General features: G+C 41.0%; 1 protein-coding gene across 1 annotated transcript in view; it reads left to right on the forward strand.

Moving 5' to 3' along the window:
- The window catches only part of SPAG16 (sperm associated antigen 16), a gene marked incomplete at its 5' end in the record, with an annotated part of 332,741 nt that overhangs the window by 40,336 nt on the left and 267,585 nt on the right, over positions 1–24,820 (forward strand). The window contains one exon of the mRNA XM_083354597.1: positions 14,513–14,620. Within this exon, the coding sequence (XP_083210723.1) occupies positions 14,513–14,620 (108 nt within the window). The remainder of the gene's footprint in view (positions 1–14,512; positions 14,621–24,820) is intronic.

A 24,820-nucleotide genomic window follows, 5' to 3' on the forward strand; every position in this document is an offset into this window, starting at 1 on the left:
CCATATAGAAACTAATAAAAAAAATTCAAAAAAAAGACATTGGTGTACTTTAATTCATACTGCATTGGTTTTAATGGAAATGTTTAGATTTTTTCCCCTAAATTTTAAATTCTGTTAGTATTTGAAATGAAAATGTACATCTTCTATTTATATATTACTATATGATTATAAAAACCTGATAGTCTTATTGTCAATGTACAGAAAAATAACCCCTATAACAGGGCTTTTCAACTAGTGGTACGGGTACCACTTGTGGTACATTGGCACCAGGCAGGTGATACGGGACCATCCTAGAAAAGTGGTAGTAGAGGAGGGGAATGAGCTGAACCGGTGGCAGCACTACACAAGTCTGAGCGAGAGATGGCTGGAGCTACAGGGCAGTCAGGGCTCAGATGAAGCGCCAGGATCAGCGCCAGGCTCCAGCTGGAGCTCCGTACTGATCCTGGTGCTTCTGCTGAACCCAGAAGAAGCACCAATCAGCTGGAATGTTGCAGCATCTCAAGAGTCTTGTGATTTACATTCAGATACTTGACAACTGATTCATATTTATGACGGTCACAGTGTCCCAGGGTCATGTGAAGTGACCAAAACCTGCTGCATCCACCCAGCAGATGGGGGGAATAAAAACCAAACACACCCCCACACTGCCAATCCTCAATAGAAATGCTCACAACAATGAAAACCTCGGACAGGAGGAAGAGTGCTGCCGGGCGGGCAGGCAGGTGTCTTGCTTGACTGTGACTCGGGGGAGCACTTTTTCAGTGCCATTGTAACTTCAAACAGTCACTAAGCGAACTGTTGTAAGTCGAGGACTACCTGTAGTTCATCACTTTTTTCCTTCTTTTTTTTGGTCATCAAGTTTTTGACACCTTGTTAGGCGACTGGTGGTAGTCAGATGTTGCCATATCCTAAAAGTGGTACAATGGGTGAAAAGGTTGAAAAGCCCTGCTTTATAAAATATTAAAAATTCATTTTATCTCAGAGGCAAAATCCCACAATTACAGATAAAGATAGTAGGTAAAGACGTTAGGAAGTAGAGATGTATTTATTTTGCATTTATTTTGCATCTGTTTTCATTCTTTGTAGGGAAAAAAATCTTCCCTAGGAGTATGCTAGCAGTAATAGTTTTCTGAATCTGATGGTTACCAAAATCCCAGTATTTATTTATTTATTTATTTTATTGGATTTGTATACCGCCCTATTCCCGTGGGACTCAGGACAGTTTACAGGGCAGTTAAAACCATGAATACAAAAAATTAAAAACAATTAAAACAATTAAATTAAATTTAAGCCCCAAGAGTAAATCTAAAACCCAGTTAAATTAACAACCCCACAGTCTGGACCAAACAGATCGAAGAGCCAAGTTTTCAGGTCCCGGCGAAATGAGCAAAGGTCGGGGGCAGTCCTAAGTTCTGTGAGTAGTTGGTTCCATAGGGCATATCCCTGCAAGAAGCTCTTAACTTAGGATGCTGATATTAGGAGCTGTGGTGGTGCAGTGGTTAGAATGCAGTGTTGCAGGCTAACGCTGGCCACAGTTGGGAGTTTGATCCTGACCAGCTAAAGGTTGATTCAGCCTTCCATCCTTCTGAGGTTGGTAAAATCAGGACCCAGAATGCTGGGGGCAATATACTGACATTTGTAAACTGTTTAGAGAGTTCTGTGAAGGACTATGGAGTGGTATATAAGTCTAAGTGCCATTACTATTTCATTAATAATAAAAAGAATGATTTTAACCAGCTTTTAACAATTCAAGCATAGAAAATTAGAATAGAATCTCAGCACAGAAAATTATTTCCTCTGAAATAATATTATTAGGAGTGCCAGTTTAGTGATTAGGCTAGAAATGGGCAGACTGTAAGTTCTGGCACAAAGCCAGCTGGTGACCTTGGGTCAGTCACTTTCTTTCAGCGCTTGGAAGGGGACAATGGCAAATCATTTCTGAAAAAGATTGCCAAGAAAACTTCAGGGACTTGTCCAGGCAATCTTCAAAAATTGGATGGAACTGAATGGAAGTAAACCTCTTTTTCTAGTATTGTATTAAGAACCTATGCATAGGAACAAACTGTTACATTTACCTGAATTTAATTCCAGATAACTCACTCCTGAAGAAGCCTCTGGTAACTTTCTATCAAGTCTACCATCCCTGTGTCAGGTCCACCATGCAGGTGTCCTGCCATTCTGTTACAGAGAGGGGGAGGAAGGTTTCCTACCGTGGAGACTGTGCAAGCAATGTCAGCTCAAGGCCATGATCAGGAGGAAGCTGAATGCTGGGTGGAAGCCTCCACCAGGGCTTCCCCTGGGCTGGATCTCTCCAAGTGTATGGAGGAGGTCACCAGCCTGGGAGATTCATTGAGACCCAGATGGTCCAACGGCATCAGCAAGAAAGATGACTGGGGAGAGCCAAAGGGGTAACCCTCACCCGGGGGAGTCAAGGCAGCCAATGACATGAATGGCAACTGGAGCTGGAAGAGCTTGAGGACAAGAAGGAAGAAGGTGAAGGGGTTGACCATGCCGATCTCCTAATGAAGCAACCCATGCAGTTTATGTTGGATGCTACCCAACTCCCATGCCAGGACGACTTCTGGTAAGACTCACCAAACCCAAGAGGAGGAGGATGACGGGAGAGCATCACCACCAGACACCACAGTGGGAGTTTCGGCAACCCCAGCCTGTGGCACCGTGGCCATGGGAGCAGCACAAAGAATACCTGTCATGGCCAACGTCCCAGGTGGGCCAGCACAGTGAAACCAAAGAGGAGCAAAACTCCACCCCTGAGTGTGATGTTTGATGGAGATCCCCAACATTTGGCGTTCTTCCTGGCCCATGTCTTAACTTATATGCAAGAATATGGGCTGGAGATCTCCACTGAGGGCGCCAAGGTAACGAGTGTCACCCTAGCACTGGAAGTAGCTGTGGCTCGTTGTATGGTGATGCTCCATAATGTGAATGCAGCCAAACTGAGAAACTTCGACTGCTTCTTTTTTATATAATATTTTATTAATTTTCCAATTTAAATTTGAGTATTTAAAAAGCAGTATAATGACTGGGTTCATCAATAGCTCAATAAAAAAATCTTTAGTGCAAATCTCAGGTTACAACATCAGAGATTTCTTCTTTTTTTCCCTTAACATTTACTATCTCATATTCATACTAGTACATTTCTAATTATATTAACTCAATAAAGACATCATAATTACATTTATCAATAAATGTTTAGCTTATACATATCTTAATTACATTCAATCTTCATAAACAATGCATATCCTGTTATTAATTTTTACATAATTTTTAATTTCTCATTAATATTCCAATTTAACCTTTGATATCCATAATTTTCAGACTTTGGGTAACCAATATTTCCCTTATCTCACTTCATAACAAACTATAATGTCCAAAATACACATTTTATCTATTTAAATGTAATCTTGTTCTATTTCCTAAAAGTTATCTATTTCCCACCATATTAAGTCATCTAATTAATAATACAATATCCCCTTTAATAAATCAAAACTATTATATATATTGCCTGGGTTAATCAATAAATCAAATATATTCATGATAAATAATTTTCTTTTTCCTTTTAGATCTATTTTTTCAATATTAGGACAAATCAAATCCTTATTTTCAACTGATTTCCTGCTATTTTAAATCTAATAACCAAAATTCCCCTTATCTCAACATCTCCCTTTCGCCCTCTAATTCAGGGCTTTTCAGCCTTTTCACCCATTGTACCACTTTTAGGATATGGCAACATCTGAATACCACCAGTCGCCTAACAAGATGTCAAAAACTTGATGACCAAAAAAAAAGAAGGAAAAAAGTGATGAACTACAGGTAGTTCTCGACTTACAATAGTTCACTTAGTGGACTTCCGGTGGCTCCGCGGCGACGGAGACAGCCTTCCCGGGCTGCCCGCGGCTCAGCTGTTGTTTTTTCGCCCGAAACAGCGCCGATCAGCTGTTCGGGCGAATTTGAAGCCCCCTCCTCGGGAGAAGAGGAGGGGGCGAGCTCCCAGGTAGGGGTAGAGTTCTCCAGGGCCGCCTGAGCTTATGGCTTGGGCGGCTGAAGGATTGAACTCCCCCGTAGCCTGGGCTGCTCCCAGCTGACCGGCGCCTCTGCTCCTGATTTCTTGGAGCAGAGCCAGGCGTCTGCGACCACCCCTGCCTGAAGGAATGACTATGGATTAAAGGAGCAGGCAGAGCGATACAAGAGGAAAAGGTGAAGAGGATTATTATATTTTACTCTCCAGCTTGATGGACTTTTTTGGATTATAAATCTGAAGTGAAAGTGCGTCACATTTGGTAAAAGATGGCGGCTAAACCACCCCCTAAAATTCTTCGGAGTGCTGGAACTTCTCCTGTGCAACAATCATTACTGCAGGCGCTGCATCCTCCTGATGTATTGACATCAAAGGACTTACAAGATGCTCTTGAAAAACACACCCAGGTAATTTTGGAATCAATTAATGATAGATTTGTACAGATGGAGGAGAAATTGGAGGAGAGAATGGAGGAGAGGATGGAACAGAAGTTCAGAGTGATGAAGGCAGACATCTTGTCTTCAGTGTGTAAAGTGGCTCGCTGTGTGGAAGAATTGGAGGAAAAGCTAGAAGATTTGACTCAAAAGAATGCTATATTAGAAGCAAAAGTATTGGAGAATGAAGATAAAGTGGAAAAAGAACTGAGTCTTGCTCAATATTACCAGATGCAGTTTGCCATTAGAGTTAGAGGCTTAAAGGAGAATACCAAGGAAGATCTAAAGCAGCTGGTTTCTGAGGCTTTTGAAGTAGTGTTGAAACAGCCAGCATCTGAAATAAAAGGAGGCATGGATAAAGTGTTTCGTGTGAATTCATGGATTGCTAGACAGAGAAAGTTGCCTAGAGATGTGGTGGTATATTTTGCAAAAAGGGAAACTAGAGATGAAGTTATACGAGCTGCTTATGATACTAAAGTTGTGATTGCTAATCAAGAAGTTTTGGTCTTAAAAGAAATTCCTCCAAAGATTTTAAGGAGAAGGAAGGATTTTACATTTCTTGTGCAAGAGCTCAAGCAACGAGATATAAGGTTCAGATGGAAGATCCCAGTTGGGTTGATGGTGACGCACGAAGGTAAAAGGTACCGTCTGGTTACTGTGATGCAAGCCCGTGATTTCTATAATAATGTTTTAAATGCAACGCCATTAACACTTCTGGAAGCTGAAAAGGGATCTGGAGAAGGAGTGCATCAAGAGGTCGAAGGTGGCCAGATAGAAGACAACGGTGTTGGAGGAGATCAAGATACAACTTCGTCGGATGATTCTATAGAACAGAGGGTGACGCGTGCCGCTGCAAAATGATCTAAGAAGAGAAAATAGCAGGATTTGCAGAAGTCTATGGAATTTCTACGACGTATTCATAGTCAAGTATGGGAGGTGGGAAAAGATCTGGGTGTAGACGCAATATATTTTTTATATGTGGTGGTTTTGTGGAAAGGGTGAGTTTTTTTTGGATTAAAGTTTGGTGGAATATATAGAAGATCTCCAAATGGAGGTTAAAGTTTTGTTCGCAATCTTTTTTATTGTTTGGAATAATTATAGATGTGGTACTGGAAGAGGAACGGCCGATTACAGAAGAGTGGACTTTAAAGTTTTCTGATTTGGTTGAGGTGGCGAAGATTTTGGTTAATTTGAAAGATTATTTGTAAGAACGTTATATCATGGAATCGACAAAATGGATGGAGTCTATTTAGGACAAGTATAGGGTTGAGAAGTACTATATAGTATTTGAATAATTCTTTTTTCCTTTTTTTCTGTTTTTTTTTCCTCTTTCTATTTTGGGGTTTTTTTTTCTTGTTTTTAATGTATATTTAATATTATTAAGGTTTGTTTTATCCTATATAAGCTAGAAAGTGTTTTTTTATTTTAGTTTTTTTATATATATTTAATATTGCTAAGGTTTGTTTTATCCTATATAAGCTAGAGAGTGATGGATTTTAGAATTTATAGTTGTTAGTACATGGTTGCTTATGTTTGCCTTTCTTTTTTTTCTTTTTATATATATACCTTGTATTCAGCTCTGGGAAGTCGGGGGGGGGAGGGGGGAGGGGGGGAGGTAGGGGGGGGAGGAGGGAGGGGGGGAGGTAGGGGGGGAGGAGGGAGGGGGAAGGGGGGTTTTTTAAAGGAAAATTGTATTTTAAAACTTTTCAATAAAAAAAAAATAGTTCACTTAGTGATTGTTCGAAGTTACAATGGCACTGAAAAACGTGCCCCCCCGAGCCACAGGCAAGCAAGACACCTACCTGCCTGCCCAGCAGCACTCTTCCTCCTGTCCGAGGTTTTCATTATTGTGAGCATTTCTATTGAGGATTGGCAGTGTGGGGGTGTTTGGTTTTTATTCCCCTCATCTGCTCGGTGGTTGCAGCAGGTTTTGGTCACTTCACATGACCCTGGGACACTGTGACCGTTATAAATATGAATCAGTTGCCAAGCATCTGAATGTAAATCACAAGACCCTGGAGATGCTGCAACATTCCAGCTGATTGGTGCTTCTTCTGGGCTCAGCAGAAGCACCAGGATCAGTGCCGAGCTCCAGCTGGAGCCTGGCGCTGATCCTGGTGCTTCCTTTGAGCCCTGACAGCCCTCTAGCTCCAGCCATCTGTTGCTCAGACTTGTGTGGTGCTGCCACTGGTTCAGCTCATTCCCCTCCCCCGCTACCACTTTTCTAAGATGGTTGTGTACCACCTGCCTGGTGCCAATGTACCACAAGTGTTACCCGTACCACTAGTTGAAAAGCCCTGCTCTAATTGACAATATAAAATCCCCTCTAGTGAATCAAAACCCCAATTTATTCAACCTTATTCTAGTTTTCTTCCTTTGCCAACTAGGCTTCCATATCAGTGCTTTTAGATTGTCAAATAAATCTCCCTCTATTCTTATATATGTTATTTGAATTAAAGGATACCATTTGATTGCCAGTTTTCTGGAAGGACTAGCTGATTTGTATTCATTAGATTGTTGCCCTGTTATTCCAGTCCCCCATGTTTGCTCTGATATATTTGTCTTCAATTCAATCTTTTCTTCTTTCTCAAATTTCTTCTGATTTGTATAGAAAATCATTTCCATTTTCAGTGTTGTCACTTCCTTATCTGGGTTTTCCATCAGCTGTACTTGTTGGTCAGTTGAGTCCTCTGTCTTAATATTTGATTGTTCCACTTCTGTTATCTTCTGCATTGTTGGTTCTTTGGTTGTTCATCTAAGCTGGCATCTTGATCTTTTATTTTAGGTCTCATTTTATCACAAGCTGAAAGAATAGTTTCTTATATTGCTTTCAACATGGAAATAATCTTCCTGGTCTTCATCCATCTCTTTCACGTATTTGTAAACGTCTTTCTAGTAAAAGTTGTTTGTTAAGCAAACGTCAATAAAGGTTTAAATTCACAGTTCAAGTAGGCTAATTTTACTGCCCAGCTGTTCTCTTACAATTGAGTCTCTCACAGATGGTGGCAAGGTCAGGACAGTCTTATCTATGTTCTGGGTTTTGAGCCAAGTCTGTTTTTAGGAAATAACAAATTGCCATACCAAGCTTCACCACAGGATGTCACTGGTGCCATTTAAGGTTTTTTTTAAGTCCCGAATTTTTCTAATTCTTTTTCCAGTTTTATTTCTTTTTTGTAGATAAAAACAAGAGTCTCCAGTAAAAATAGGAAAAAAAATGGTCCCCAAGTTTCAGGAACATATGACTCCAATTAGATTGAAACTGTTCTTTTTAATGCTTTGATTCCCCTGGGTAGTCAGATGCCGCTATTCTTAGAGGGTGGGATAAAAATTCCCTTCCCTCTCTCCTCACAGGGGGAAGATACTTCAAAGAGCTTTTACAGGTAGAAGGTACTTAGGGTAAAGAGAAGATAAGATTTCACCCAGTTTCATCTGCGTTGCTTTCAAGGTGCTTGGTAGTAAGTTTAATTTAGCTGTCAGCAGCTTAGTGACGAGCCATATTATTATGTCCGGTCTTTTCCCCATCAGTTTGAAGAGCTGCCATGGATCAAGCAGAAGGACTGCTGCCCTTCTGCGATCAAGTAGGCGTCCTCTCCTTGCTCATTGCCCCTACAGGGCGACTTTCAACCCTTTCCAGGTTCCCCCAATAGGATAAAACCGGATGCTGGAGATGAAGCTTGCCTCCATGTGTCCGCCAGGGTTGCGATGGCCTGAAACTTTGACTGGTTCTTGATGGCACTCTGCCATTGATTCAAAAATCCCCTGGCTGACTGCAGAGCAAGGGATTGTATCAAAACCATGAGACAAGGTTGCCAGACTGGCGGAGTACACTGAGGAGTTTCGTAATCTGGCATGCTGACTTAACAACTGGTCAAAAGACATCCTCATCAGCTGCTTCAAAGACAGTGCATCTTGAGGGGGGCCCTTGCAACCCTCCACAAGGGTATGTCCTGGCAGAGGAAGTGGTGATTGACCAAGCACTCAACAAGTACTAGGTGGCGCGGTCATGGAAGAAATCACCCCATGAGAAGAGGAAAGCAGTCAAGCCACAAGCTCTGCAAGTTCGCTCCACTGCTTGTTTCAAGTGCATCCAAGAAGGGCACAGGGTGGCAGAGTGCAAAACCACCCACCCAACCAAGAAAGCAAACCCCAGCCCTGTGGAGAAGACCACCAAAGCTCTGTCATGTGCCAGAGTGAAGGTCATCGAGTTCATCCGATCGCCAAAACAGGCTGAGGAAATTCCAACTCCACCAGACAGTGGCCAGGAGTTGACCAACACCAACTCCAATGACAATCCCCTGGTAAGTGGACCGATTATACCTATAACAATCCCCATGGAATTGACCTTTTGAGAATTGGGATTAAAAGCCAATTTAAGGGCCCTATTAGATTCAGGTTGCACCAGGTGCCTGGCAAACCTAGCACTAGTCAAAATACTCTGGATCTGGCTGAAGCGGCTAAAAGTTCCAATTGCTTTTTGCTAGCTATATGGTTCAGTTGCAGGGGCCATCCCAATAGCTTTTATCATACAACCCACAGAAATACAAATGGGAGTCCATTCAGAGACTTTGAGCTTCATAGTGGCACCCGGGATGGAACCACCCCTAGTGCTAGGGTTAGCTTGGCTAAAGAAATGGAACCCTACATGAACTGTAGGAGGAGGCTATTCAAAATACAAACAGGCTGCCCCTCCCAGAAGTGGGGGAAGATTCAGAAGGCAACTAGATAAGTTAAAATAAGATGACCTTTATTGCCATTTTTTTACTGTGGGCATAATGGCACACATTAAAAATGAAATTTAGGTGCCTGCTCTCAAAGTGAAACACATACATGGCACACACCTAACTATACTATATACACATATGTATATACATATACATAACAAATAAATATTAAATATTAAATACTGTCCATCTTAAATATATAACGGAAGGAGGAAGCTTGAGAGTTTACAAGGTTAATACTGTATGGAATGAAACTATGGCTGAATCTGGATGTTCTGCTACGGATACCACGAAGCCTCCTCCCAGAAGGTAACAAGGAAAACAGTTTGTAAAGAGGATGTGTAGTGTCCCAGATAATCTTATGGACCCTGCTCAGGCAACGCTTCTGTGCTATGTCCTGTATGGATGGGAAGGAACTGCTAATGATCTTTTCAGCCATCCTCATCATTCTCTGCACTGCGTTCCTGTCTGTAGTAGTAATGCTTCTAAACCAGACTGTGATGCTGTATGACAGGATGGTCTCGATCATTCCCCTGTAGAAAGTGGTCAGGACAGGGGAAAGAATATTGCTTTTCTCATGCGACGCAGAAAATGCAGGCGCTGCTGTGCCCGCTTCACCAGTTTCTCACTGTTGAGCAACCAAGCCAGCCTACTCATTAGCTGCACACCCAGGAATTTGATGCTGTTAACCATCTCCACAGGTGAATCATTTATGCACAGAGAAGTATGGCTGTGTCTGCTTTTTCTGAAATTGACAATGATCTCTTTGGTTTTTCTGGTATTTAAAAGTAGGCTGTTTTCCTTACACCAGTTCACCAACCCCTCAACCTCCTTGCAGTAAGCTTCCACACTGTCATCATGAATAAGGCCCACTACTGTTGTATCATCTGCGAACTTCACAATATGGTTGGTGGTAAACCTAGCACAACAGTCATGGGTCAACAGGGTGAACAGCAGTGGACTTAGGACGCAGCCCTGAGGAGAACCTGTGCTCAAGAAAATGGTATTAGAGCTATTTGTTCCAACTTGCACATATTGGGGCCTGTTGGTAAGAAAATCAAGAATCCAGTTGCACAAAGGAGTGTTTAAGCCTAGAAGACACAGTTTGTCTACTAGATGCTGGGCAATGATTGTGTTTAATGCCAAACTGAAGTCGACAAACAACAAACGCACGTGAGTATTTCTTTCCTCTAAGTGCTTCAAGCTCAGATGGAGAATGGAAGAAATAGCATCCTCCGTAGAATGATTTGGTTGGTAGGCAAACTGAAGCGGGTAAAATGCTGGCGGGGAGCTGGATACAATAATGTCTTTTATCAGCTTCTCAAAGCATTTTAAGGAGCCTTGGTGGAGCAGTGGGCTAATGCCTCCTTAAGTAACACCAGCTGCCTGCAATTAGTGCAGGTTCGCATCCCACCAGGCTCAAGGTTGACTCAGCCTTCCATCCTTCCAAGGTAGGTAAAATGAGGACCCAGATTGTTGGGGGCAATAAGCTGACTTTGTAATAATGCCGCTTGGGCCCCCCCGAAAGCCCTAATAAGCAGGCATATACATGAAGGCTATTGCTAAGCACATTGGTTTGTGCTTAAATTGTAAGCCGCCCTGAGTCTTAGGAGAAGGGCAGGATATAAATGGGATTAAAATAAAAATAAAATAAAATAAATTTCATAATGGTGGATGTCAGTGCAACCAGACATAATCATCGAGGCCTGTAATTGTTGACTTTTTTGGCATTGGCAAGATGATGGCTATCTTAAAGCATGATGGGACCAGTGCCTGCTGCAATGAGAGATTGAAAATATCTGTGAGCACACAAGCCAGCTCATCCTTGCATTCCCTAAGGACACGTCCAGGGATGTTATCTGGGCCTGCTGCTTTCCGAATGTTAACTTTCTGCAGTGTCTTCTGGACAGAGGTAACATCAAAGCTTAGCACTTGCTCGTCAGGATGGGGCATGAATCGGGGGCAGCCACGCATGGGAATGATCTCCCAACCATACCCAAGGAATATCAAGACTTCAGAGATGTGTTTAGTGAAAAGGGGTCAGATGAACTCACTCCCCATTGACCTATGGACTGTGCTATAGACATCTTACAGGGAGCCACATTGCCAAAACTGAAACTGTATTCAATGACCCCACAGTAACTGGAGGAACTGCAGCTGTTCATTGACAACAATCTTACCTGAGGTTTCACATAGCCTGCATGACCCCAGGTGACAGCCCTGTTCCTGTTCCAAGAAAAGACTGTAGAGGGCTTAATGCAGTGTGTGTGGAGAATATCTACCCCTTTATGAAGAATATGTTATCCCACTTGGCTAAGGGCAAAATATTTACTAAATTGGACTTGCAGGAAGCGTATTGCTGCATGAGAGTCAGGGAAAGGGGACGAGTGGTAGACCACTAGGTTGTTTCCAATTCAGAGTGTTCCCTTTTGGGCTACAGGAAGCCCCTGCTGTGTTCATGCAGTTAATTAATGAAGTTCTGCACGAGCATTTGTACAAGGGTGTGCTAGTATACCTGGGTGACATTTTGATTTACACTGAAACATTTTGATTTACACATGAAGCTGCCAAGTTATACGCTAAAGTCTCTAAATGTGAGTTCCACCAAAGCCATATAGACTACCTGGGCTATCTCATCTCATGCAAATGGACCCCGAAAAGGTCAAAGTGGTATTGGAATGGGCTCCACCCAGCACCAGGAAGCATCTGCAAAGTTTCCTGGGTTTTCCTAACTTTTACTTGCAGTTCATCCCCTCGTTTACCCAAATAGCCCACCCCATTACAAATCTGTTAAAGACCAAAGGGGAGACAAACCTAAAACCAGTCAACCTATAAAATGGACAGTGCAATGCCTGGTGGGGAGCAAGATACCTTTCGAGGTGTGGACTGATCACAAGAATTTGGAGGCACTAAAAACCCCTTGGAAACTATCCCCAAAGCAAGTGTGATGAGCACAGTTTTTTTTACCACTTTGATTTCACACTGCACTGTCTTCCAGGGAAAAATAACTTCCTAACCGATGCCCTGTCACGTATGTCTCAATAAAACTGCCCAAAAGCTGAAATAGTCAATCCGCTACTCCCATTTCACCAGCTAGCCGGTCAAGTGACTACCCAAGCACGGGGAAAGAGGAAGTCTCCAATAGACAACAGAGTGGCTGCAGCTCTTAAGGCTGCGTTGAAAGAGAACACGTGGTTTCAAAATCATGCAAATGTTTGCTTGGCCCAGAATGGACTGGCCCAGGTAAGGGTTAAGCTTTGGTTTTGTAAAGTTTTTACATTTGATAAAAAAGACAGTTCTGGGGCCATCTCTCAAGAAGGACATTGAGAGCTATGTGGCAAGCTGCCCTGTATGTGCTGTGATTAAATGAAGACAGGGGAAAACTCCAGGACTTCTCCAAATTGTAGCTGAACCTTCAGCACTCTGGAGAGAAATTTCTATGGATTTCATTGTGGAACTCCCAGAAAGCTCAAGCAACACCATTATATGGCTTGTAACCGATTTATTTTCTAAACAAGTACACTTTGTTCCATGTCCAAAAATCCCATCAGTGCAGGGGCTAGCCAAATTATTTTGCATCATGTTTACAAATTACATGGGGCACCTCAACAAATCATTTTAGATGGGGGGTGCAATTCACTTCAAAACTTACTTGGTTCCAGTCATCACCCCCAAACGAATGGGGGCTGTAAACTCAGTATTGGAACAATATCTCAGATGCTTTATTAATTATCAACAAGATGATTGGACTGACGTTGTCTTTTGCAGAAGTGGCCTACAACAATTCATTCTATAGTAGCACCAGATTCACCACTTTCTGAGTGGCCATTGTCAAGACTTTACTCCTATGCCTGAACTGCCCCAATTCATGGCTTCATTAAAGGAATGGGTTTCCCAATTATGAAACACATGGCCTGTTGTGAGAAAAGTCCTTGCTATCACCCAAGAAGCTTACAAAGTTACAAAGCTCAAGCCGACAAGAAGGGAACAGAACCCAAACCATTCAGAATTGGTGATTTTGTCTACATGTTACCTCCAGTCCTTGCAACTGTCAATAAAGCTGGGACCCAGGTTCATGGGGCCTTTCCCCATTAAATGTATCATCAACCCTGTGACTGTAGAGTTAGAAGTGCCAAAATCCCTGCATAGGGTCTACCCTGGGTTCCATTGTAGTCTGTTAAAGCGTGAGGTTGTTTCTTCTATTAGACCCAGCCTTCCACCATCTCCTGCACCACTAATGGTTGAGGGGGAACAACATTTTGAAATTCGTGAGTTTTTAGATTCCCGCAGACATAAGGGAGAACTCCAGTACTTAGTCACATGGAAGGATTTCCCCAAAGGTGAAAACAAGTGGGTGAACCATTGTCACATGTTTTCATAACCAATATCCTGATAAGCCTAAATTAGTGTATATTGTAATTCCATGTTTTCTTTCTCTCCCTGTTTAGTTTTCTTCTGCAGGACTAACATCTTTCTTTTAGGGGGCACCATGCAGGTGTCCTGTCATTCTGTTAGAGGGAGGGGGAGGAAGGTTTCTGGCATTCTTTGCATGCTTTCGCTTTTGCTGTAATTGCTTGGGAATTAAGGAGGGGGACTATCTTAGGAGAAGAAACAGATTTCTTCCCAGCTGGTTCCAGCCTGGTTCCAAGGCTGTCGTGCCCTGAGAGTGCCCTGTTATCTACCCAACACCTCAGTGTTCTCATAGCTTCTCTATGGCATCATATTGGCTGCTGGTGGACTGGTCGGGGGCTGGATTTGGGGGAGATGAATTGTTTTGCGCTTTGTATGGGACCTTCAAATTCCACCTGACTTTTCTGCATCCACCATCTCTCAGTAAACGTTTTGATTAACCGTAATGGAGTGAAGAGTTTCCTGAGGGACCAACTGGGAGAGGTCTTTACACCCTGATTTTCAATGAATTGTAAGGCAACATTGTTCAAATGAATAGGAAAAGAACAAAGCTGTTAGGCAAGAGCAAGTTCACTCACTCAAAGTTCAGTCATGCCACAAAACTTTTGACTGCAAGAAAAGAAGGAAAATGCAGAGGCTAGCAATAAAATTCATGCCAAAATAACAAAGAACATGCCATATATCTAGCTGTTGCCACCATTATACCTTCTGTTGACAAAAACAAATGAGGGATGCGAATAACAGATTAAATGAAACCAGAACAGGAAATAGAGTTAGATCAAGTGTTAAGGTGCTTCTTTTGTTGGAGATTTTAAGAATATCTTTCTGAGACAGTCCTCATGATAAATGCCTTATTTCCCTAAAGAACAGAAATTTATGTAGAAATCATTTTTTTTGTTTCCGTGCAGTAAAGCTAAAGACGCACTGCTAAAAATGCAGAGAGAGCGTGACTTCCATAGAATGCATCATAAAAGAGTAGTCCAGGAAAAGAACAGACTCATTAATGACATTAAAAGGTAAATAAATACAAATATATTTGATACTAGTTGCAACTGCTGCTTTTTGTATATAGTTTTCTTAACTGATACAGTTTATATAATACATCTATATGGAATACTCCTAAACTTCAAGATCATTCTCTTGCTGAGGCATAGCTAACAATGTTTTATCTATGCTGATCAACAAATGGGAGATGAAAGCTTCTTTCTAAGAAAATTCTTGGTGCTTGGAATCTTATTCAATACTTGTGTTAACAATTTAATTAAAATTTCTGGAAAGGTTGTGCAATATATTAGATGCTATAATGTCCTGGAACTTGGTTCTGTTTCTATTTTTTAAAATTATATCTTTATTAAGAACTACTTTTTGTTGATCTAAGAGGTTTATGAGTAATATTTTATTCAAATGCTCTTTAGTCTTTTCTGGACTAAATGTTGCTCACTATAGAATCTTTAATAGTATATAACAAATTGCTTCATCATGTATATTGCAGAAACATGTTTGTTCCATCCCAAATACAGGTAACAGTTATTTTGTCTTGCTCCTTTTCATTGGGAAGGAATAATTTATGTGACATTGCCTTTTTCAAAATATTTCTGTTTGACAAAATTCAGCTTCTCATGGATCTCATTTAGTTCCATTAAATCTATTTGATTATAAATTTATTTCATTTTTTAAATACATGATTGTTTCTTAATTCTAGTTGCTTCAGTTCTTTCATAGTATATCCTGATTTTGTTTGGCTTTCTTTCTGTTTAAAAGAGATACACATCCTTTTATAAGTGCTTTGTTGCAGTGCTATCCTGTAGATAAAAAAGAAATATTAAATTAACTTAAATTGGTTTGGAAGCTTTTAATTCTTGTCATTTCAATTTCATATCAACTTGATGTCATGGTTCTGACTAACGAGACAGATCAAAGAACAGTCCAGCATTCTTTTATTCTAAAAAGTCTATAATAATGAGAACGAAGTATCGGCACTCATGGATGGATGCCAGAATCTGAAATCTCCTCTCCTAAACACATCGCATCATGCACATTTCCCTCCCTTAATTACATGTCATAAATCACATTATCAAATTAGTTTAACATGTAAAGTTTCACTTCCTTTCTGTAGCATGCCAATCTTATCAAAACAACTGGGTTAACCTTCCCTCCCTTCATTGATTCAAAGCAAAACAGTTAGAAGGAAAAAAACTGCCTCTTATGTTGTCAGAGCAAAAACATCCAATGTTTGCAGCGTTGACACTTGTACTAATATAAATTTGTTAAATTTCCACCTCTTCAGTCTGGAGGTTTCTTTGTTTAATTTTAATTAATAATTCTAATAATTAATCTTAATTATTAGAATAATATTATGTGTTTGTAAAACTGCTACTATTACATGGATAGGATTAGTTAACAATGTATTAGAAATTCAGCACATGCCTCTTCACATTATGAACTAAAGAGCAGTATAAAAGTTATTTCCCGGAAAGGTATTTACATTCAAATACATTGAAAAAAGATAGTAATAATATATAAAGTAAAACATTATGGGAAAGTTTCCCAGAGTTCCTTTTAGATAAAGTGGATTTGTCCATGTTTCAGAAGGAAAACACACCATTTGTATTTCCAAGAATCAGAATACCTTTGCACCATAAAAAGAGACTGAAAAAATATTTCATAGATCTTTACTTTGTTATTATTTGGGGCATAAATTGTATCGATTGTTGTTTTCTCAAATTCAGCCTGAAAACATAAATTTCCCTGGTTCATCTTGAGTTTTGTTTCAAATTCCAAATTCAAATATTCAGATAAATAGCTTCGTATCTGCCTGAGACCACAAATGTATGATCAATATTTTCATTCTGACAGCTTTACGGGAGTCTTGAATACGTGCATTTTCCTTTCAGAGTTTCAAAATGTTATTTTTCCTTTTAAATTATTTATTTGTACTATTAATATTGAGAAATAGTTTAAGAAGAAATAACATGCTTTGTACAACTTGGTTTTCTATCTGTTCTCTGCATTTACCACCTTACTCTCTCAAAGCCAGTGATTGGAATATTCCATTGGCATCATCCGTGGAATATACAAAAACTTTGCCATTACCCATAAAGGCCTATAGATGAAAGAGAATAGACATCCATATCAGATCTTTTTTTTTTTTGAGCCATTGTCAAAAATTTAATGTTTCCCTTCTTTCTAAGAATATCTGGAGGTACTTTTGATAGAATCTCAATTATTCTGTTTCTGAATTTTAAGGGAGTATTTCTTCTTTTTTATTCTAGTATTGCTTCTTTTGTCTTGAAATGAAATAAAATAAAATAAAATAAAATAAAGCAGGTTGATTGTAAGAAATGTAGAATCTCTTCTGCTTTTTAAATCCCTTCCTTATAATGTCATCTATTTATTTTTGATAGCTAAAAATAATTTTTGCACCCAGAAACAAAAACTCAATCTCAATATTGTAATGTATAAATGCAGATAATACAAGAAAAAAAACAGATTGCAAGGCAAGAGGCTAGCCTTAAACTCTTAAAAGAAAACATTTAACTATTGTTGATCTTTATACTAAACATCTAGGTAATTTCCCAGTCTAAATCTCTTAATCTATGTTTTGTTTCAAAGTTGAAAACCTTGAGTAGATAGTTCCTTATGTTGGACTTCCCTCTTGTGGATAGAAAAATCCAATAAAGTTCATTAAAAAGAGGAATATGTTAAAAGTCCCTGTAAACCTTTAAGATAAACTACGTATTTATAGAAATAGAAATCCAGAATAATACAGATAGGCTAATAATCGGAATCAGTTCTTTCCAGACATTGAATAATATTGAATATGCAGTTTTTGAACCAAATCTCTTTGGGTTTCTCACAAAGAGCTAAAATAATAGGTCACCATCTGCTGTAAAATCATAAATGGAGAGAAACATGTAAAACTCCTACAAGATGTTGTAATTTTGTGGATTTGCCTATTTGGACAACCCCTCAGAACAAAATAAGTCATTATGAATATTTTTTTCAATAGTACAGAAAGGGGAAATTTAAAAAGATATCTCCACCAAAGAAATACCATTGCCTCCCTAATGAGCTGCCAACTTGTTTTCAACTTGTTTTCTTGTTATCATAGATAAGGATAAGATATTACATGCTATAAAGATAAAAGAATGGCAACCAATAGTATATAAAATGTAATATTATTATATAAGCTATTATAGTTCTAAATTCTGTGCATAAAATTATAAAGGTGATATTAAATTCTAAGTTAAAAAGTATAGGTTGCAAGATACAGTAATACAAATGTTGATGATAAAAATTAATCAATTATATATCCAAAGCCTAATAGAGATTCAATTTAGCTCAGTTTTTAAAAAGTGAACCTGAGTGAATTCTGAGTAATATCTCAGAATTTTCAGTTTACCAATTCCTCCCCTTAATTTCAGTCATACTTTCCAAAGGCTGGATGAAGTCTTTCAAAAGACCAGTAGGGTAGGCACATTTGAATCTCTGGGAGGACCTCATTCCTTTACCCTATTCCAGGGGATAGGTGCTGCTATGCAGAAGGCATATTTCTAGGGTTCTGACAGATGACATTGTTTAATTGAAGGAACCTGGAGACAGCTAACCCTGTCAGGTGCAGTCAGCAGGACAGATACTATGGAAGATAGGTGGTCTCTCAAGTAACCAGGTCTTGTGCCAGTAGGGCTTTAGTAATGACCAGCACCTTGAATCGCACCAAGAAGCAAACTGACATCCAATGCAGCTTACAAAGCAGAAGTGTTACATGGGCATACCAAGGGATATCCATCTCTGGTGCATTATGGACCAGTTGAAACTGCTGGTTAGTATTCTAGGATAGCCCCATGTAGAGTGGTTTGCAGTACAGGTAGTCCTTAAGTTACAATTAAAACCAGAAGTTTGGTTGCCAAACAAGATGGGTGTTAAGTGAGTCATACCAATTTTATGACCTTTTTTGCCATGGTTGTTAAGCAAATCATTGCAGTTAAGTGAATCATGTAGTTATTAAGCAAATCTGGCTTCCTCCATTGACTTTGCTTGTTGGAAGCCAGCTGGGAAGGTTGCAAATGCCAATCAAGTGACTCTGAGATGCTGCAACCCTTGTAAATACATTCTGGTTGCCATATGCCCAAATTTTGACCACATGATCATGGGGAAGCTGTGGTGGTCATAAGTGTAAAGAACAATTGTTATTCACTTTTTTGAATTCTGTTGTAACTTTGAATGGTCACTAAACAAATGGTTGTAAATTGTACTCAAGCCCTGAGGTGACCAGGGCATTTGTGACTGTCTGAAAGGCTCTTCAAACAAAGAAAGGATGCAACTAGTGCATCAGATGAAGCTATGACTTTGCATTTGTTGATTTACATCTGACAAAGTTGAATTATGGAATATTTGTTACAAGAATAAAATTGAAAATTGTTTAATGAACAAAACTGATATATGATGGAAGTACAGAATGTATGGAAGTAAACGGAATGCTTAGCAAATGGTTTAACATTGAGCAGCAAGAGAAAGCTATACAATGTCACATTAGTTGTTTGCTGAATTTATACATATATAAGAATATGGTAAATGTATATTAGTTAGGTATATAGACATTTCAATGCCCTCAGTATACATAATACCTCAAAATGATGGCACATATGCCTACCAAATTTCAATTTATTATACTCTTATATATTTATTTAATGTGTGTAGTATGGTATGTACCATATAACATCAGAATATATAATATCATATATTTTTTATTTTATTTTATTAGATTTATATACCGCCCTTTCCCGAAGGACTCAGGGCGGTTTACAGGGCATTTTAAAATCACATCAATACAAAATACAAAAGTTAAAAGACTATTAAAAAGATTAAATTATCCCTGAAAATAGAACCCCAGTTAAAATTCTCAACCTGGGCCAGAGAGCTCAAAGAGCCAAGTCTTCAGGTCCCAGTGGAATGAACGCAGGTCAGGGGTAGTCCTGAGCTCCACGGGCAGCTGGTTCCAGAGGGCAGGCGCACCCACAGAGAAGGCCCTCCCCCTGGGTGTTATCCGCCGGCAATCTTTTACCAGTGGCATCCTGAGAAGACCCTCCCTGTGCGAGTGCACTGGACGAAGGGAACTTGATGCTGGCAGCAGGTGTTCCCTGAAATATCCCAGACCCAAGCCATTTAGGGCTTTATAGGTCATCACCAGCACCTTGAATCTCACCCGGAGGGCAACCGGAAGCCAATGCAGCTCACGGAGTAGAGGTGTTACATGAGAGTATCGGGAAACCCCCATCACAACTTGCGCGGCCGCATTCTGCACCAGTTGCAGCCTCCGAGTGGTCCTCAAGGGCAGCCCCATGTAGAGAGCATTGCAGTAGTCTAAACGGGAGGTCACAAGAGCATGAGTGACTGTGCGTAGGGCATCTCGGTCCAGGTAGGGTTGCAACTGGTGCACCAGGCGAACCTGGGCAAAAGCCCCCCTGGTCACGGCTCCTATATGATCTTCAAAATTGAGCTGTGAGTCCAGGAGGATGCCAAAGTTGCGAGCCCTATCAATGGGGGGGTAACACCTCACCCCCCATTGTTAAAGGTGGAATAGTTTGGTTAGCCCGAGATGCTGATATGAAAAGCCACTCAGTCTTGGCAGGATTGAGACGAAGCCTGTTTGTCCCCATCCAGACCTGGACCGCCTCCAGGCAACGGGACATCACGGCGAGGGCATCGCTGGGTTGGCTCGGGGTGGAGAAAAAAAGTTGGGTATCATCAGCGTACTGATGATATCCCACCCCGAAACCACGAATGACCTCGCCCAGCGGCTTCATATAGATGTTGAACAGGAGGAGCGAGAGAACCGACCCCTGAGGGACTCCACAAGCGAGAGGCCTCAAGGTGGATCTCTGCCCTCCAGTCAACACCGACTGCGAGCGGCCCAGGAGATAGGAGGAGAACCACCGTAAAATGGTGCCTCCCACTCCCAGCCCCCTGAGACGCCACAGTAGGATACCATAGTCGATGGTATTGAAAGCCGCTGAGAGATCTAATAGGACTAGGACAGAGGAACAACCCCTGTCCCGAGCCTGCCAGAGATCATTTACCAGCGCAACCCATGCCGTCTCCGTGCTGTGCCCGGGCCTGAAACCCGATTGGTACGGGTCCAGATAATCAGTTTCATCCAGGAACAGAGGAAGCTGATGCACCACCACGGTCTCAACAACCTTCGCCAGAAAGCGAAGGTTGGAGACTGGATGATAGTTATTTAAAACAGCCGGATCCAGGGCAGGCTTTTTGAGGAGGGGTCTCACCACCGCCTCCTTCAAGGCGGCGGAGAAGACACCCTCCTTCAAAGAAGCAGTTATTACTGCCTGGAACCAGCCTCGTGTCCCCTCCCGAGCCGCATAAACCAGCCAGGAGGGGGACGGATCCAACAAACAAGTGGTGGAGCTCAGCCTCCCCATGATCCTGTCCACATCATCAGGGGAAACAGGATCGAACTCAGTCCAGATAACATGCTCAAGACCGTCTGATTCCTCCACATCAGACTCCACTCAGTCAGAGTCCAAACCGGCCTGGATCTGAGCGATTTTGTCCATCAGATGATGACTAAACTCCTCGGCCCGTCCCTGCAAGGGATCCTCCCTCACCTCCTGGTTAAGAAGGGAGCGAGTCACCCTAAACAAGGTGGCCGGGCGATTATCTGCGGACGCGATGAGGGTGGCGAAGTAGTTAGCCTTCGCCATCCTCATCGCAGCAAGATAAGACCTTATAAAGGTTCTTAACTGCAATCGGTCAGATTCGGAACGGCTGGACCTCCAACTGCTCTCTAGACCCCGTCTCCGACGTTTCATCTCCCGGAGCTCCACAGAGAACCATGGAGCCCAACGTGATCTGCACCGGGTCAGACGTCGCAAGGGTACAACACAGTTGAGTGCCTCAGTGGCCGCCTTTTCCCAGGCATCCACCAAGACATCAGTTGGGCTGTGAGTGAGGGCGATAGGTATAGACCCAAGCGCCATCTGGAACCGTTCCGGGTCCATTAGGCACCTGGGGCGGAACCATCTAGTTGGTTCCGCCGCCCAGCAATGGGAGGTGGCATAACGGAAGACCAGCCGCAGGAGATGATGGTCGGACCATGACAGGGGAGTAACAACCGGTAAACCCCCTCTCAAATCATCCAACCACTGTCCAGACAGGAACACCAGGTCGAGAGTGTGACCCCCCACATGAGTCGGGCCTTGAATTACCTGAGTCAGGTCCATGGCTGTCATGGAGGCCATGAACTCCTGGGCTAGCTCTGATGACCCTCCCAGGGAAGGCAGGTTGAAGTCACCCAGCACTATGAGCCTGGGGAACTCCACCGCCAACCCTGAGAGGGTGTCGAGCAGCTCGGGCAGAGCTGTTGCCACACAGCTGGGCGCCAGGTATGTAAGCAACAAGCTCATCTGAACCCGAGAACCACATCTCAGGAGGAGGGACTCACTCCCACCAATCTGGACAATGGTGGTCTCCCGCGGACATAAAGTCTCCCTGATAACCACCGCCACCCCACCGCCCCTACCCTGAGCCCGTGGTTGGTGTAGCACATGGAAACCTGGGGGGCATAACTCAATCAGAGGGTCCCCTCCCTCTGAGCCCAACCAGGTTTCCGTAATGCATGCCAGATCCGCGCGTTCCTCCTCGATCAAATCTCGAACAAGGGGAGCCTTATTAACAATGGACCTGGCATTAAGCCTGAGCTCAGGGACCTGATCACCCTCACCCCCGGGCAAAAGGGTGCTAATCGGAGGGTCGGAGCGCGTCACCGCTCACAAGCAGCGGGGGCGCGATCCCGGATGTCAATACGGCCCTCTGTGCACACATCTGCTGCCATTCCCTATCGTCGTGGGGATTTGAAGCCCCACCCCAGTACACACAGAACCATCAGCCTCTCCCCTCAACCCTATCCCGCCGGGACCCCTCATAGTCCCAGACTAACTACTAATTAAAAATTCCCTCCCCATCCTACTATCCCTCCCCTTCCCTAACCCTTTAAAATACCCAGCTAAAAAATGTATCAGGGGCCTCTTAATGCGTCTCCACCAGAGGCCCCTAGTTAAGCCCAGCCACCTCTCGGGGTCCCAACAATTGGGCCCATCATCAAGGGAAATGATAGAAAAGGAGGCTGGTCGTATCCAGGAGGGGAAAGCCCCCCTGAGGGGGTACATGTCCAATCTAGAGTATTGTAGTCGAGCCATAAGATAATAATCATGTCCGTGTAAGCCGTTATTCACAAATGGGGACAGATGTTAATAAGATGTTAAAGTGTTAATTAAGATGGTAAAACATTTAATCCAGAACATGTCTCCATCCAGTAATCCGCCGATCCGGCTCTGCTCTTACCTGAGCCGGTCCAGACAAGAGCCCATGACTGTCCTCTCACCTAGCCATGTATATATATAAATATATACACATGCATAATAGAATACACACACATGTTGTTGGCTTAATCTGAAAATTAATTATTAAAGACAAAGATAATTGTGTTGGATATAAAAATAGAGCAGTATGTAGTTTATTGTATTTTTAAATCTATTATCATTGGAAGTATAATACAGAAATAAGGCCAGATAAAATAGAATAAATATATCAAAGTAGGTAGGTATTTTTGATATACTGGACATAAAAATTATACCAGTGTGTTTTTAATATTACATGTTTCATTATTATTTTTTATTTTAATTCCATTTATATCCCGCCCTTCTCCAAAGACTCAGGGCAGCTTACAAGCTTAGCAGTAGCCTTCATTCTATGTATATGCCTGCTTATTAGGGCTTTCGCCCGCCCCCCCAAGCGGCATTTTTACAAAGTCAGCTTATTGCCCCAAACAATCTGGGTCCTCATTTTACCTACCTCGGAAGGATGGAAGGCTGAGTCAACCTTGAATTATGAATTCATTTTAAAGCTTCTCTCAGATTTTAATGTATAATACAAGTCTTACTCCATTAATTATAATAAGTGTTGCTCTGATTGATATTTTTGTTGTATATCACTGAAGATGGCTTACAAATGCAGGATAAATAATTAAATGCCAGGTTTTCCCATTAGCATGATAGAACGTTCCACATTTAAATTCTTTTATTAACATTTGAGAAATTGAAAGTGATCTGCTTCATTTGTTAATTTACAAGGTTATTAATTCAAATGCCATTATCCATTTGGTTTTTTTAAACATATTAAAACATTGCCCTTTTACTGTTGATTTTGAAGATACAATCAAATAAAAATGAAATTATAAAATAAGCTAATATTGGAATATATAAAATATTTTTCACTAGATATAAAAATTTTGTTCTGTAGTCATTGGGTGAGTCATCATTAGGATGGATCCAGTATTCCACATCTGGAGAGTGACAGTGCCCAGAATGCTGTTTCTGTCTGTTAAAGTAGGCTTCAGCAGAATAATTGAGAGCAAAACAATATTCAGTAATTTGATGAGCTGTCAAGACCACAGTTATATTAGAGGAGATTATGAGTGAAATCATCCTTATTCTTCCCCTGATTACGTGTGGTAGTGACAACATGGGGAGACTTGAGAATAATATGAACTTTTATGACTACCATAATATTTATTTTCAAAAAGGGTTCCTTCAGTGTAGTATTAAAAAATAAGTAATGATTCTGTAGCTGCAAAAAAATTCTGTTGCTTTTTTATAATAATTTTACAACTAAAACTAATACAAACTACAAAAGATAAAAAGGTAAAAAGAAAAAAAAAAGAAAAAAGAAAAACAATTGAAGAAAAAAGAAAAAGAAGTAATTTTCCCCTTCCTCCCAGCAAGTATATACAACTTTAACAACTGATCAAATTATTTAAAGCATAACAAAAAATATCCCATATCTCAGCTCAATAAATCTCAATAAATATATTTATAAATCATCATCAATCACAATCAGCAAAAGTCCATTAAAGGCTACCAGAAATAACCCCATATTTATTATAAACTTAATCTAATAAACCTAAAATTTCCTTCTTTTACATTTATATCTCCTATTCAATTCTTAAACAAAATCCCCAAACCTCGTCAATCAAAATACAATAAATAAAAAAAAAACAATAAAGGTTTTTATATAAAAGTTTCCAGAAATGATACAATAACTGTTTTAAATTTATATCGGAAAAATTTGGAAGGCAACAAATAACCTCTTTTGCATATAACTCTTTATTAATAAAACAAAACCTTAAAAGATTATCTTCC

The sequence above is a fragment of the Vipera ursinii genome (assembly GCF_947247035.1).
Source record: "Vipera ursinii genome assembly, chromosome: 1".
Classification (NCBI taxonomy): domain Eukaryota; kingdom Metazoa; phylum Chordata; class Lepidosauria; order Squamata; family Viperidae; genus Vipera; species Vipera ursinii.